The 15473-nt window shown below is 46.7% G+C and overlaps 1 protein-coding gene across 1 annotated transcript in view; it reads right to left on the bottom strand.

Annotated features, from left to right (window-relative positions):
• The window catches only part of LOC119940771 (solute carrier family 22 member 16-like), a 113830-nt gene extending 100414 nt beyond the window's left edge, over nucleotides 1–13416 (bottom strand). The window contains exon 1 of the mRNA XM_038761080.1: nucleotides 13349–13416. Coding sequence (XP_038617008.1) covers nucleotides 13349–13401 — 53 coding nt within the window. The 5' untranslated portion in view covers nucleotides 13402–13416. The remainder of the gene's footprint in view (nucleotides 1–13348) is intronic.
• Between the last annotated feature and the right edge of the window lie 2057 nt (nucleotides 13417–15473).

Genomic DNA, 15473 nt, shown 5'->3' with positions numbered 1-15473 from the left:
ATCCACTACTCAGCCCAAGGCTCTGGACTCCAGCCCTTGAAGGCCTAGCATTATGTGGCCCTGACTAAAACTCTGGGAATAAAGGTCAATCAATCAATCAATCCATCCACTGCATTTACCAAGTGCTACTATGCACAGAGCATTCCCCTAAGTGCTTGGGAGAATACAACTGAGTTAGTAGGTATGAACCTTGCCCTCAAGGAGCTTACAGTCTTGCAGGGAAGACAGACAATAGAATAAAAATTAAAGGTAGGAGGAAGCAATATAAAGACATAAATGTAAGTGCTACAATGAGACGTATGAATACCCAAGGGCTTAGGTTGTACTGAAGTGCTGAAGTGGCAGTTGTGGGGGGACATAAGAAGGGGACACAAGAGATTTATCATCCTTCCCCATTTCCCTATTTCTCTTCCTTTGAAACCCATACCATCCACCTCCACCAAACACTCCAGTTATTAGTCACTGTCAAATACCACCCCCTCCCCTCTCAGGCCCCTCCTCCAACTTTCTGGACCATTTTGATCCCTTTGGTACACTTTTTCTCCCTTTCTCCATCCCTACATTGATTCTTGCGGATGTCAGTATCCTTGCGGATGTTCCCGACAACCCATCTGCTGACTGCTTCCTCTCACTCCTCAACTCCATTGACCTCCTGCTCCAACCCATCTCACCCTCACACCCTCAATATCATCATCTCTGGACACTGTACAATCTCCATCTCCAAACTACCTTCTCTTTTTGCACATATCCACACTCTCAACACCACCGTTTCCACTGAAACCAACTCCCATGCTCCCTTGTTCCTCTACTGCGCCTATACCACTAAGCTGCAGCCCTGGATCACCTCCACAGTATGCTTCCTCCATTCCTGTGCACAAACTATGGAGCACCACTGGCAGAAATCCAGATATAACCCAGCACATTCACTTCACTCCTCTAACACCTACCTACTCACCGTACCTCAATGTCTGCTATCTTGCGTTGACCCCTCACCCACATCTTGACTCTGACCTGGAACTCCCTCCCCCTTCATACACTACAGACCACTACTCTCCCCACCTTCAAAGGCTTCTTAAAATCCTATCTCCTCCAAAAGTTCTTATCTGACTAAAACTTCATTTTCCCTGTTCCCTTTCCTGCTGCTTCACCTATGCCCTTAGAATTATACTCTTTAAGCGCTTGATATTCACCCTACCCTGAGCCCCACAGCATTCGTGGCTCAGTGGAAAGAGCACAGGCTTTGGAGTCAGAGGTCAGGGGTTCAAATCCTGGCTCCGCCAATTGTCAGCTGTGTGACTTTGGGCAAGTCACTTAACTTCTCTGTGCCTCAGTTACCTCATCTGTAAAATGGGGACTAAGACTGTGAGCCCCAAGTGGGACAACCTGATCACCTTGTATCTACCTTAGTGTTTAGAACGGTGCTTGGCACATAGTAAGCACTTAATAAATGCCATTATTATTATTATTATTATTATGTACATATCTATAATTTATTGTAGTGTTTGACTTCCCCTCTAGACTGCAAACTCCTTTTATTTTATTTTTAGAGTATCTGTTAAGTGCTTACTATGTGCCAGGCACTGTACTAAGCACTGGAGTAGATATGGGAAGCAGCATGGTGTAGTGGATAGAGCATGGGCTTGGGAGTTAGAAGATCATGGGTTCTAATCCTGGCTCTGCCACTTGTCTGCTGTGTGACCCTAAGCAAGTCACTAAACTTTTCTGTGCCTTGGTTACCTCATCTGTAAAATGGGGATTGAGACAGTGAGCCCCAGGTGGGACAGGGATTGTGTCCAACCCAATTTGCTTGACTCCACCCCAGTGACAGTGCCTGGCACATAGTAAACACTTAACAAACACCAAAATTATTGTTATTATACAAGTTTATCAGGTTGGGCATAGTCCATGTCTCACATGGGGGCTCATAGTTTTAAATCCATTTTACAGATGAAGTAACTGAGGCACAGAAAAGTTAAGTTACTTGCCCAAGGTCACAGAGCAGACATGGCATCACCAGGGTTGAAAACCAGGTCCTCTCTCTCCCAGATCCATGCTCTTCCCACTGGGCCATGCTGTTTCCCTGTGGGCAGGGAATATATGCACCAATTCTGTTGTATTATACTCCCAAGCTGTAAGTACCGTGGTCTGTGCACAATAAGTGCTCAATAAATACTGCCTACCTACCTCTGGACTGGAATGCCCTCCCTCCTCACATCTGCCAAACTAGCTCTCTTCACCCCTTCAAAGCCCTACTGAGAGCTCACCTCCTCCAGGAGGCCTTCCCAGACTGAGCCCCCCTTTTCCTCTGCTCCTCCTCCCCTCCCCATTGCCCCTACTCCCTCCCCCTGCTCTACGCTCTTCCCTGCCCCACAGCATTTGTGTATATTTGTACATATTTATCCACAGCATTTGTGTATATTTGTACATATTTATTATTCTATTTGTTTTATTAATGATGTGTATATATCTATAATTCTATTTATCTATTTTGATGCTATTGATGCCTGCCTACTTGTTTTGTTCATTCATTCATTCATTCATTCAATCGTATTTATTGAGCACTTACTATGTGCAGAGCACTGTACTAAGCACTTGGGAAGTACAAGTTGGCAACATATAGAGACGGTCCCTACCCAACAATGGGCTCACAGTCTAGAAGCGGGAGACAGACAATAAAACAAAACATGTGCACAGGTGTCATCAGAATAAATAGAAGTAAAGCTAGATGCACATCATTAACAAAATAAATAGAATAGTAAATATGTACAAGTAAAATAGAGTAACAAATCTGTACAAACATATATACAGGTGCTGTGGGGAGGGGAAGGAGATAGGGCGGGGGGAGGGGAGAGGAATGAGGGGACTCAGTCTGGGAAGGCCTCCTGGAGGAGATGAGCTCTCAGTAGGGCTTTGAAGGGGGGAAGAGAGCTAGTTTGGCGGAGGTGCGGAGGGAGGGCATTCCAGGCCGGGGGAGGATGTGGGCTGGGGGGTCGACAGTGGGACATGTGAGAACAAGTCACAGTGAGGAGGTTAGTGGCACAGGAGCAGAGGGTGCGGGCTGGGCTGTAGAAGGAAAGAAGGGAGGTGAGGTAGGAGGGGGCGAGGTGACGGAGAGCTTTGAAGCCGAGAGTGAGAAAGAAGTTCTTGCCTGATGCGTAGGTTGTCTGGTAGCCACTGGAGATTTTTGAGGAGGGGAGTAACTTGCCCAGAGCATTTCTGCACAAAGATGATCCGGGCAGCGGCGTGAAGTATAGATTGAAGTGGGGAGAGACAGGAGGATGGGAGATCAGGAAGGAGGCTGCTGCAGTAATCCAGTCGAGATAGAATGAGAGATTGAACCAGCAGGGTAGCAGTTTGGATGGAGAGGAAAGGGCGGATCTTGGCTATGTTGCAGAGGTGAGACCGGCAGTTTTTGGTGACGGATTGGATGTGAGGGGTGAACGAGAGAGCAGAGTCGAGGATGACACCAAGGTTGCGAGCCTGTGAGACAGGAAGGATAGTAGGGCCACTTCAGTGGTTGTGTTCAAACCCCTGGAAAGTGGTGACAGGCCAACAAGCTTATATCCTAGCCTTGACAGGAGATAGTGAAACAGCAGAGAGTCCTGGTTCTGATCTCTCTTATGACATCTCTGTGCCACCAAAGGAAATGGAAGATTTAAGTGGAATGTAGAGGAGAAATAGGCATTTGAATTGCAGGTCCTCGAGGCCCAGGAGATGAGTTATGATAGCAGCTACCAAGAAAAGTGGCTAAGGTCATGGATGACCTTGAGAAATGCGGCCTAGCTACCACCCAAAAACTCCTTTATGCATGTTTCCTGAGGGAAGCCACTGCACACGGAAGCAAGAACGAAGATGAACCACCGGGTAAAAGCATTAAGGAAGTGGGGGTCACTTCCTCATCTCCTCGAGAGAGGGAAGAACAATAGAAAACATTGGTAACAGCTCTTCTGGGACAAGAGACAAGTCCCAGAAGCAAATGCAAGAATTCCAATTTGCACTAATCAAGCTTATAAAGTTGCAGGGAAAAACAAAAGCCTCTTGTGTATTCCAGGGACACCAGGTCCCTGGGAGATGAGTCACAGGATCACGTCAGTTGCAGGAGTAATGATAATGGAATTTATTAAGTGCTTCCTATATGCAAAGCTGATGAAGTGAAATAATAGAAACCATCAAGAAAACTTGCTAAAGTTATGAATGAGCCTCTGTGTTTAGGTTAAAGTTACCCAAAAGTTTGTGGGAATGTGCTAAGGGTGTTTTGATCAGGGAAAAGTTCATAACTATGTTAGGTTCATGTCACAGTTCTATAGTCCACTGGTGTTCAAATTTAGGAACCTAACTACAAATTGGATTTAAGGAATTTAATTCATTTTTTCCTTCTCAATAATCCTGTGATTTGGAGTACTATGAATCTTAAATCATGTGTCTCGTGCCCAGCAGTATTCGTGAATGATGTACTGGGGTGTTGAATAAGATTCTGGGTTAAATTCAAACAGAAAAGGCTCAATAATGGGTTGAAAGAGGGGTGGGGAAAAACAGGAAATCTGACAAAACTTTTGTTTCATTATTCAGGCTTTCACTGCTTTAAAGTCAAATAAGTGGGATGACTGAAGGTGGAGGGAATGGCAAAACATAAAAATATGATTCTTAATACAAGACGTGTATTTAAGGAAAGGCTACTCCCACAAGCAAATGTCGCCCATGTCTTATTGTTGGGGTGTGGATTTCACTACTTGGAAAACTAATAGGATTTTTTGGGGGGGCCTCAAATGGGTTTATAGGGTGGGAAAGTAAAGAGTTGATTGGGAAAGAGTCAATTATTTAAGTTGATCAGGACTGCCTAAGGGAAAGTCAATGATCTAAGAGTTCTTCAGTATAATGAAGGTATCATGCATGAGAGGTAACCTAGCCTAGTAGAAAGAGCATAATACTGGGAGCCAGATTCCACAACTTCATGGGGCTCCCAGTCTTAATTCCATTTTACAGATGAGGTAACTGAGGCACAAAGAAGTTACGTGACTTGCCCAACGTCACACAGCGGACAAGCAGCAGAGTCAGGATTAGAACCCAGGTCTTTCTGACTCCCAGGCCTGTCTTCTTCTCAATATTGCACTCAAGCTTCTGGGAGAGGGAGAATAAGGGTGTTGTTGACAGAAACGGAAAAGTTAGGAGGAAGGAGGCAGCATGGTTCAGTGGAAGGAGCACGACACCACGAGTCCGAAGGCCCAGATGGGTTCTAGCCCTTCCTCCACCTTTGCCTGCTGTGTGCCTTGGGCAAGTGCCTTAACTCTTCTGTGTCTCAGTTCCCTCACTATAAAATGAAGATCAATCAAATCAATCGATGGTATTTATTGAACGCTTATTGTGTACAGAGCACTGCACCAAGCAGTCGGGAGACAACAATGCGAGTTGGTAGACACAATCCCTGCCCACAATGAACTTACAGTCTAGAGTAGACTCTAGACTCCCTCCCTTTTAAAAACATTAGCCCCAAGAGAACAGAGACTGTGTCTGATCTGATGATCTTGCACTAGCTTAGAACTAAGCCCAGCGCTTGGCACACAGTAAAGCACTTTAATAAATACGATTATTATTAGGAGTGGGTTTTGGAGGGAAGAAAAAAACTTCATTGCGAGGCATGTTCATTTTGAGGTGCCGGCAGGACATCCTTTTCCCTGGAGGTAAAAGGAAAAGGGAGGTTCATTCATTCATTCATTCATTCAATCATATTTATTGAGCACTTATTGTGTGCAGAGCACTGTACTAAGCGCTTGGGAAGTACAAGTTGGCAACACATAGAGATGATCCCTACCCAACAGCGGGCTCACAGTCTAGAAATATATACACATCATTAACAAAATAAATAGAATCATAAATATGTACATACATACACAAGTGCTGTGGGGTGGAGAGGGAAGTAGAGCAGAGGGAGGGAGTAGGGGTGATGGGGAGGGGAGGAGGAGCAGAGGAAAGGGGTGTCTCAGTTTGAGAATGAAAACTGTGTTTTGATACCAAGCAATGTGACCATCACTAAAACTGTAAATATCAAATTTACCCCGGATCAATTTATGCTATAGCCATTTTATAACAGGGAAGCAACATAATTTAAAGAGCTCTGTAGTGAAACCTGGGGCCAAGTTTGTTTGGGTATGTCTTTGGACATGTTGCATAAATCTCTTCCCTTTGCTTTCTCCTTAAGAAAATGAAAGAAAGGGATATTCTGATATCATAATCGAGCACGATGGAAATAGCTGCTCTGTAAATACTATTATGGATCACCTGAAAACTTTGTCTTTTGAATGTGACAATATTTTCTAAAACCTACTGTCTTTACCAAGGGGAAAAAACTTTCAAAAAAGCTATTTTTATTAAATTTTCCCAAAATCACATAATTACGTTAGCCAAAATTCTGTTTTCTGTATTCATAGTAGTTTGTGAGCCTTTTGTGGGATGGAGTCCCATGTCTGGGCTAATTATCTTATATTTATCACTGTATTTAGTTCATAATAAATGGTTAATAAATACCATAACCAATTTATTTGATGGTAATGAACCAGGAAAAGGGGAGAAAAGATGACTGTGAGAGTTGAGCCATTGTTTAGGCATTTTAGGTCATTGGCATAACTCTGGTAGGGTTGGGGATGTAGAGAAACAGTGTGGCCCTGGGAGTCAAAGGACCTGGGTTCTAATTTTAGCTCTGCCACAATGTCTGCTGCGTGACCTTGGGCAAGACAGAACTTTACAGATGGAAAATGGTTGATCATTATGTTAGCCATGTCTGTGGGAATCTGTGAATGTTAGAACAGCTGGATATAATTGGGAAAACTGTGAAATGGCAAGGCTTTAGGGGATCCAGTTCCTACATGTACTGATAAGGGGTTCACAGGTAAGATTATCATCATTTCCTTTAAACTTTTTAAGTGGTAAATAACATATACAAGTATTGAGTGTGCTCTACTAAAACTAAAAATTAATTTTTCATTTTAAATATTTGGCATACCCAAAATTTTAATCTGATTTTGATTTCCTAGTCCTGCAAAATCCAATGCAATGATAATTTTCTCCTCCTTGGATCATCCATGTAAAAATTTCAAAAAAAGTACTAGACTTTTTTTATATAGTTGAAAATGTTGTAAAATGATGAAATCAGTATTTCTTTACTGCTGACCCAGCATAAATTGCATCCACATTGTTTGCAAGACTTGTATAAATGATTTGTCCAAATCTCTCTTCACAATCATTTTTCATATTGTGGTCTTCCAAACAGTGTCTACTTAGTTTTGCTTCTAGACCAGGAAAACCATGATACTCTTCCCTCACCCTTTGTGATCATGTGCAAAGATGCAATTCATTCATTCAATCATATTTACTGAGTGCTTACTGTGTGCAGAGCACTGCACTAAGTGCTTGGGAAGTACAAATTGATGCAATCACCCTCTGCTTCCCCCTGCAGAGTCCAGATCCCCAGGAGATCCACTAGAGATCTAGGAATAGAACACCAACCCTCCAAAAGTAGTCATGGGTTCACCTTCCCCCTGCTCAAGGGGCTTTTGAGATCCTGAAGTTTAGGAGCAAAGGCTACGGCGTGAGAAGCAGCATGGCTCAGTGGAAAGAGCCCGGGCTTTGGAGTCAGAGGTCGTGGGTTCTAATGCCGGCTCCACCACGTCTGCTTTGTGACCTTGGACAAGTCGCTTAACTTCTCTGAGCCTCAGTTCCCTCATCAGTAAAATGGGGATGAAGACTGTGAGCCCCACGTGGGACAACCTGATCACCTTGTATCCCCCCTCCAGTGCTTATGAACAGTGCTTGGCACATAGTAAGCACTGAAATAGCATTATTATTATTATTATTATTACACTATGTTCTCCCTGGCATAGACAGCTGCTGCTGCTGGGGTCCGGGGCGATGGCGGCGGCCGCCTGTGAGCTGGGCCCAAGGGGCTGCCAGCCCGGGACCCTGCCCAGCCCCGCCACCCCCTACTCCCCCCGGGGCCCAAGCAGATCCTCGTCACAGATGAGGGAACCGAGGTGCAGAAAGGTGAACCGACTTGCCCAAGGTCACACAGCAGACAAATGGCGGAGCTGAGCTTAGAACCCAAGTCCTCTGACTCCCTGGATTCTGCTCTGCACACAGTGTGTCCGGCTCAGATCCCTAAATGTTTCAGCTCCAAGATGACCCCAGGGGAGGGACCCCAGGATGACCACATACCCGAGATCGCCGCCCCTGCACGTGGGGCTCACAGTCGAGCCGGGAGAGAGAACGGGGATTGAATCCCCATTTTGCAGCTGAAGAAAATGAGGCCCAGAGAAGTTGAGTGACTTGCCTGAGGTCACACAGCTGCCCAGCCCGCACCCTCCGCTCCTCTGCCGCTAATCTCCTCACCGTGGCTCGTTCTCACCTGTCCCGCCGTCGACCCCCGGCCCATGTCCTCCCCCTGGCCTGGGATGCCCTCCCTCCCCACATCCGCCAAGCTAGCTCTGCTTCCTCCCTTCAAAGCCCTACTGAGAGCTCACCTCCTCCAGGAGGCCTTCCCACAATGAGCCCCCTCCTTCCTCTCCCCCTCCTCCCCCTCCCCACCCCCCTGCCTTACCTCCTTCCCCTCCCCACACCACCTGTATATATGTATATATGTTTGTACGTATTTATTACTCTATTTTATTTGTACATATTTATTCTATTTATTTTATTTTGTTAATATGTTTTGTTTTGTTGTCTGTCTCCCCCTTCTAGACTGTGAGCCCGCTCTTAGGTAGGGATCGTCTCTATATGTTGCCGACTTGTACTTCCCAAGCGCTTAGTACAGTACTCTGCACACAGTAAGCGCTCAATAAATACGATTGAATGAATGAATGAATGAAATATACTCTATAGGATATCAAAGGCCTAGTTTCTTTCTCTCACACCCACTTTTGGCACTCCCCCATTTCCTCTTGGGCCTTTGGTGACAATAGATTAATGTCACCTCATGATTCAGAGTATGCTCTAATAAGCCAGGGAACTTTTCAGTGGAACCAAGGTTTTCAAAGCTCTGTGAAGAACAGTCAGGAGAAGAAATATTGTGGTCTAGTCAAGATGTACGACCAAGTGGAAAGAACATGGGCCTGGGAGTTGGATAACCTGGGTTCTAATCCTAACTCCACCCCTTGTCTGCTGGTGTGACCTTGGTCAAGTCACTGAACTTCTCTGGACCGCAGGGACCTTGTCTGAAAAATGGAGATTAAACCTATAAACCCCGCATGGGATATGAACTGTGGCCAACCTGATTAGCTTCTCTCCATACCAGTGCATAGTACAGTACCTGGCACACACACACATATATATATATATATATGTGTGTGTGTGTGTGTGTGTGCAGAGCACTGTACTAAGCACTTGGTAAGTACAAGTCGGCAACATATAGAGATGCTCCCTACCCAACAGTGGACTACTATTCTAAGCAGTTGGGAGAGTGCAGTGCATTAAGTAGACTTGATTCCTGCTCTTAGGTGTTTATGATCTAGCAGATTGAAAGTGATTGTAAATGATTACCATAATCTGACATTTGATATTCGCCCCACCCCCACCGCCACAGCCCTTATGTACATATTTTTAAATTATTTATTATAAATTATGTATTTATTCATATTGTCTATCTCCCCCACTAGATTAGAATCTCATTATGGGCAGGGAATGTGTTTACTACTTATATTGTACTCCCCAAGCACTTAGAACTGTGCTCTGCACTTGGTAAGTGCTCAATAAAAACGATTGATTGATTGAAATCACTTAATTTCTCTGTACCTCAGTTCCCTCATCTTCAAAATGGGGATTCAATCCTACTCCCTCCGACAGATTGTGAACCCCCTGTGGGACCTGATTAAGTTGTATTTACCTCAGAGCTGAGTACAGTACTTGACACTATACCACAATTAGGTATAGGTAGGCACTTAACAATTAGGTAGATGCTTAACAAATGCAATTATTAGTAGTACACCATTTTTAAGCCTTGCACTGTTTGCCTTGGAATCAGTCTGCTCTCAATGGGTGGGAGGGGCCTAATCGTGCAACCTCCATTTTAGGATCTTTCTTTTAGCGATATCACTCAGCCGGAGAAATCTTCTCCAGGTTAGATAATTACCAGTTTCTTTAGCTATTTTTCATAGATCCTGAAATCATCTTGGTGGTTCTCCTCTGAAACCTCATCATATATATATGAGGGGATTCTTTGCAGTGATTTATTTTTCTTTATCGAGGATTTCTATCTCCCATTCTCTATCTTACAGGAAGTAGCATGGCATAGTAGAGCATGGGCCTGAGAGTTAAAAGGTCACGAGTTCTAATCCCAGCTCCACCACTTGTCTGCTGTGTAAACTTGAGCCAGTCACTTCACTTCTCTGTGCCTCAGTTACCTCATCTGTAAAATGGGGATTGAGACTGTGAGCCCCACATGGGACAGGTACTGTTTCCAACCTGATGTGCTTGTATCCGGATACCCCAGCACAGTGCCTGGCACATAGTAAACACTCAACAAGTATCATCATTATCATTATTATTATCATCCCATCTCAGTGCTTTGTACAAGTGCTTAACAAATGCCATCATTATTATTATTATTATCCTCCCTAGAAAAAAATGTATAGCAAATTTAATCCACTATGGCCAGCTCAGTTGCAAGGGACAGGGGCAGAAGCAGTGTGGCTCAGTAGAAAGAGCATGGGCTTTGGAGTCAGTGGTCATGGGTTCAAATCCCAGCTCCACCAATTGTCAACTGTGTGACTTTGGGCAAGTCACTTTAACTTCTCTGCCCCTCAGTTACCTCATCTGGAAAATGGGGATTGACTGTGAGCCCCCTGTGGGACAACCTGATCACCTTGTAACCTCCCGAGCGCTTAGAACTGTGCTTTGCACGTAGTATGTGCTTAAGAAATGCCATTATTATCATTATTATATAACTAGACAGAAGGCGGAACCTGATGGAACAGAGGCATGAATAAAGGGAGCAAAGCAACAAAAATTTACAGAACAAAAGGAGTTCATGAGAGTTTGCAACCCCAATGGGTGGGAAGAAATTGCTTTTTATTCCAATAATTGATTTCAATCCAAACAATATCAACACACGTTTATTTATGTAATTCCCTTAACTCCATTATCAGACAGATAGTCACCACATCTCAATTCAACAACACATGAGCTCCACTGGGTAAAACTACCCAATACATATACGCTCCCCAGGATTCTGCATCTTTTAAACAAGAAAGATGTTCACCTTCCATTTACTACAATGAAGAGCTCTTCAACAGTCCCCAGAAGGCTGCCCTGGGACTAAGGAGTCCACAAAAGCCTGGGCATTCAACAACGCTCTCCTCTTCTAGAGGTATGATAATCGCTACTGATGATGCTGACTGCGAGCCCGTGGTGGGTAGGGATCGTCACTCTTTATTGCTGCACTTTCCCAAGTGCTTAGTACAGTGCTCTGCACAGAGTCAGCGCTCAATAAATACGATTGAATGAATGAATGTCTCTTGCTTCTCCTCATTTCCCACCCCCAGGGATGGTCGCCTGTCCTAAAAAGATGGGTAGGGAGCGGCCTGTCCCTCCCGCCCACAGCTGTCTAGCAGCCTCCTCGTGCACGTTGTGGATAACTGCTTCGGTGGACGCGCGGGCTCCTGGTTTGGGGTCGACTTCAACCGTTTTTATGGTGCGCTTACTGTGTGCAAAGCACTATGCAAGGGCTGGAGGGAAGAGGGAGGTACGGAAAGGGCGTTGAGAGGAGGCGACGGGGGTTCACAACCAGCGCCCAAAACAGTGCTTGGCACATAAAGAAGCAGCGTGGTTAAGTGCAAAGAGCACGGGATTGGGAGTCGGAGGTCATGGGTTCTAATCTTCCTCCGCCACTTGTCAGCTGTGTGACTTAGAGCAAGTCACTTTACTTCTCTGGGCCTCAGTTCCCTCCTCTGAAAAATGGGGATTAAGACTGTGAGCCCCATGTGGGACAACCTGATTGCCTTGTATCTACCCCAGCACTTAGAACAGTGCCTGGCACATAGTAAGCGCTTAGTAAATACCATCATTAGTAGTAGTAGTAGTAGTAGTAGTAGTAGTAAGAGCTTAACAAATACCATCATTGTTACAGCCCCACCGGACCTTTCTTGGGCAGATCGCCTTGGCCAAAGCCGCGTGTGCCGCCTGGCTAGCTCCCTGTCAAACTTTGACTTTGTTCCCCAAGTGCCCAGGGCAGGGAGAGCCCCACTTCTCTCTCTCCTCTGCACCCCGACCTCTGCAGCCCTGTTTGCTATACAGCGATTCCCTCTCCGGGGCGCGGTGAGGTGGAGGGCCAGCCGGGCAGGAGCATGGCTTAGTGGCAAGAGCCCGGGTTTGGGAGTCAGAGGATGTGGGTTCTAATCCCGCCACCGCCCCTTGTCTGCTGTGGGACCACGGGCAAGCCGCTTCACTTCTCTGGGCCTCAGTTCCCTCATCTGTAAAAGGGGGATGAAGACTGGGAGCACCGCATGGGACACAAGCTTCTGTCTCCCCCAGCACTTAGAACAGTGCTCGGCACATAGTGAGTGCTTCGAGAAGCAGCGTGGCTCAGTGGAAAGAGCACGGGCTTTGGAGTCGGAGGTCATGGGTTCAAATCCCGCTCCGCCAACTGTCAGCTGTGTGACTTTGGGCAAGCCGCTTCACTTCTCTGGGCCTCAGTTCCCTCATCTGTAAACGGGGGATGAAGACTGGGAGCACCACATGGGACAATCCGATTAACGTGTGTCTCCCCCAGCGCTTAGAACAGCGCTCGGCACATCGTGAGTGCTTCGAGAAGCAGCGTGGCTCAGTGGAAAGGGCACGAGCTTTGGAGTCGGAGGTCATGGGTTCAAATCCCGACTCCGCCAACTGTCAGCTGTGTGACTTTGGGCAGGCCGCTTCACTTCTCTGGGCCTCGGTTCCCTCATCTGTACAAGGGGGCTTAAGACTGTGAGCCCCCCGTGGGACAACCTGATCACCTTGTAACCTCCCCAGAGCTTAGAACAGTGCTTTGCATTCATTCATTCAATCGTATTTATTGAGCTCTTACTGTGTGCAGAGCACTGTACTAAGAGCTTGGGAAGTACAAGTTGACAACATATAGAGACGGTCCCTACCCAAAAGTGGGTGCACATAGTAAGCGCTAAACAAATACCATTATTATTATATTAACAAATGCCATCATTATGATTCTGAATGATTAAGGGGCCGGGCGGGGTGCGGGAGCGGCTCCGCCGTTGTCGGGGGTCCGCGCACCAGCCCGGCCGGGCCCCCTCCGCCCACCAAACTTTGGGGGCGCCCCGAGACGGGGGGGGAGGGGGTGGCCAAAGGGTCCCGACCCCGGCCCCGGTACCTGCCCCAGTGTCCCACTCGCTCCAACAGGTGGTCCAAGGGCTGGGGACCCATCGCTCCGCGCCGCTCCGCACCGCACTGAGCTTGGCCCAAGGACCCGCCCACCGACCCCGCCTCCCTCCGTCCTCCTCACTCTTTCCTTCGCCCTCCTCTTTCCAATAATAATAATAAACGTTGGTGTTTGTTAAGCGCTTACTATGTGTCCAGCACTGTTCTAAACGCCGAGGTAGATACAAAGTTGTCCCCGGTGAGGGGATGAGGGAGCGGAGGCACAGAAAAGTGAAGTGAGTTGCCCAAGGTCGCCCAGCAGAGAAGTGGCGGAGGCGCTTCCCTCGTCCCCCCGTCTTTCCCCTCGTGTCCCCAATGGGTCTCCGGGCCGGGGCGCCCACCCCAGCCCACCTCACCGGCTCACCAACTGGCCGCCAGCCCGGCCCCACCTGCTCTTCTGTTAGGGACGGGCGGTTCCCACGGGACTCCGCCCCACCAACACATCTGTGGATCCCACACAGGGCGTGAGGCTTTATTATTATTATTAACAATAATAATAATAATGATGGGCAGTCACATGCTGTCTGACTAATTCTTTAGTCGCCCGTCGACTTGGTGGCCATCCGGAACAACCGCCGCCATCAATAATAAATAATAATGGTACTTGTTAAGCATTGTTCTAAGCGCTGGGATAGATACAAGGGAATCAGGTTGATTCACGTGGGGCTCACACGGAAAGAGCCTCGGGTTGGGGGTCGGAGGTCGTGGGTTCTAATCCCAGCTCCGCCATTTATCAGCTGTGTGACTTTGGGCCAGTCACTGCACTTCTCTGGGCCTCAGTTACCTCATCTGTAAAATGGGGCTCAAGACTGCGGGCCCCACGTAGGACAACCTGTCTACCTTGTACCTACCCAGCGCTTAGAATAATGCTTGGCATATAGTAATCGCTAACAAATACTATTATTATTAATTCATTCATTTATTCATTCAATCGTATTGAGCGCTTCCTGTGTGCAGAGCACTGTACTAAGCGCTTGGGAAGTACAAGTTGGCAACATATAGAGACGGTCCCTACCCAACAGCAGGCTCACAGTCTAGAAGGGGGAGACAGACAAAAAAAAACAAAACATTAATAGAATATGTACAAAATAGAATAAATATGCACAAAAGTTGGGCAATAAACGACCCTAATCGGCCCGGCCCTCCAGCTTCAGGTGTTGCCTCAGGCCTCGCTCCCGGACTCCATCCCCCATGATGACTCGCTCTTCCGGGGCCTATTATTTAATAATAATAATCACCATTTTACAGATGAGGTAACTGAGGCACAGAGAAGTTAAGCGCTCAGGGGAAAGAACCCGGGCTTGGGAGTCAGAGGTCGTGGGTTCTAATCCCGACCCAGCTGTGTGACTTTGGGCAAGTCACTTACCTTCTCTATGCCTCGGTTACCTCATCTGTAAAATGGGGATTAAGACTGTGAGCCCTAAGCAGGACAACCTGATCACCTTGTATCCTCCCCAGCTCTTAGAACAGTGCTTTGCACATAATAAGCGCTTAACAAATGCCATTATTATTACTATTATTAAGAGACTTGCCCGAAGTCACACAGCTAATAAATGATGGAGCCAAGATGACTTTTGCCCCTGGAGAACTTGGACCTCAAACCGCTCAGCCAGGACGGTGCTTCCAAAACCGGGTCGTGCCGCCCACCAATATCCAGGACCCCTTCCCCTACTTTCTTCTTCTTCTTCTCCTTCTTCTTCCTTCATCTTCCTTCTTCTTCTTTCTTCTTCCTTCTTCTTCTTCTTCTTCTTCTCTTCCCTGCTGTCCCTCTGACGCCAGCCACACCGCGTCATCGCCCGGAAAGAGCCTGAATCCATCTCCTGCCTCGCGAACGAGAGGAGGCAGCCAACCTTCACGAACTTGTTGACTTTGGGAATCAGCTTGACCCTTCCAGATTGCTCCCTGTGGAGCTCAGCCGATTATTTTCAATTGTGTGGCTGAACTACATTAGCGTACTGTACTGTAAGACGCTGTAATGTTCTGTACTTTCCTTCACTGTACCCCAGTGTGTGGGCGGGGACAGAGTTAGAAGTTGCCAAGGAAGAGAATTTTCTAAAGAGTGTTTACTTTGTGCACGG

The sequence above is a fragment of the Tachyglossus aculeatus genome, chromosome 19 (assembly GCF_015852505.1).
Source record: "Tachyglossus aculeatus isolate mTacAcu1 chromosome 19, mTacAcu1.pri, whole genome shotgun sequence".
Classification (NCBI taxonomy): domain Eukaryota; kingdom Metazoa; phylum Chordata; class Mammalia; order Monotremata; family Tachyglossidae; genus Tachyglossus; species Tachyglossus aculeatus.
Note: the sequence above shows the minus strand (reverse complement) of the source record. Positions and strands in the feature narration are given on the sequence as shown.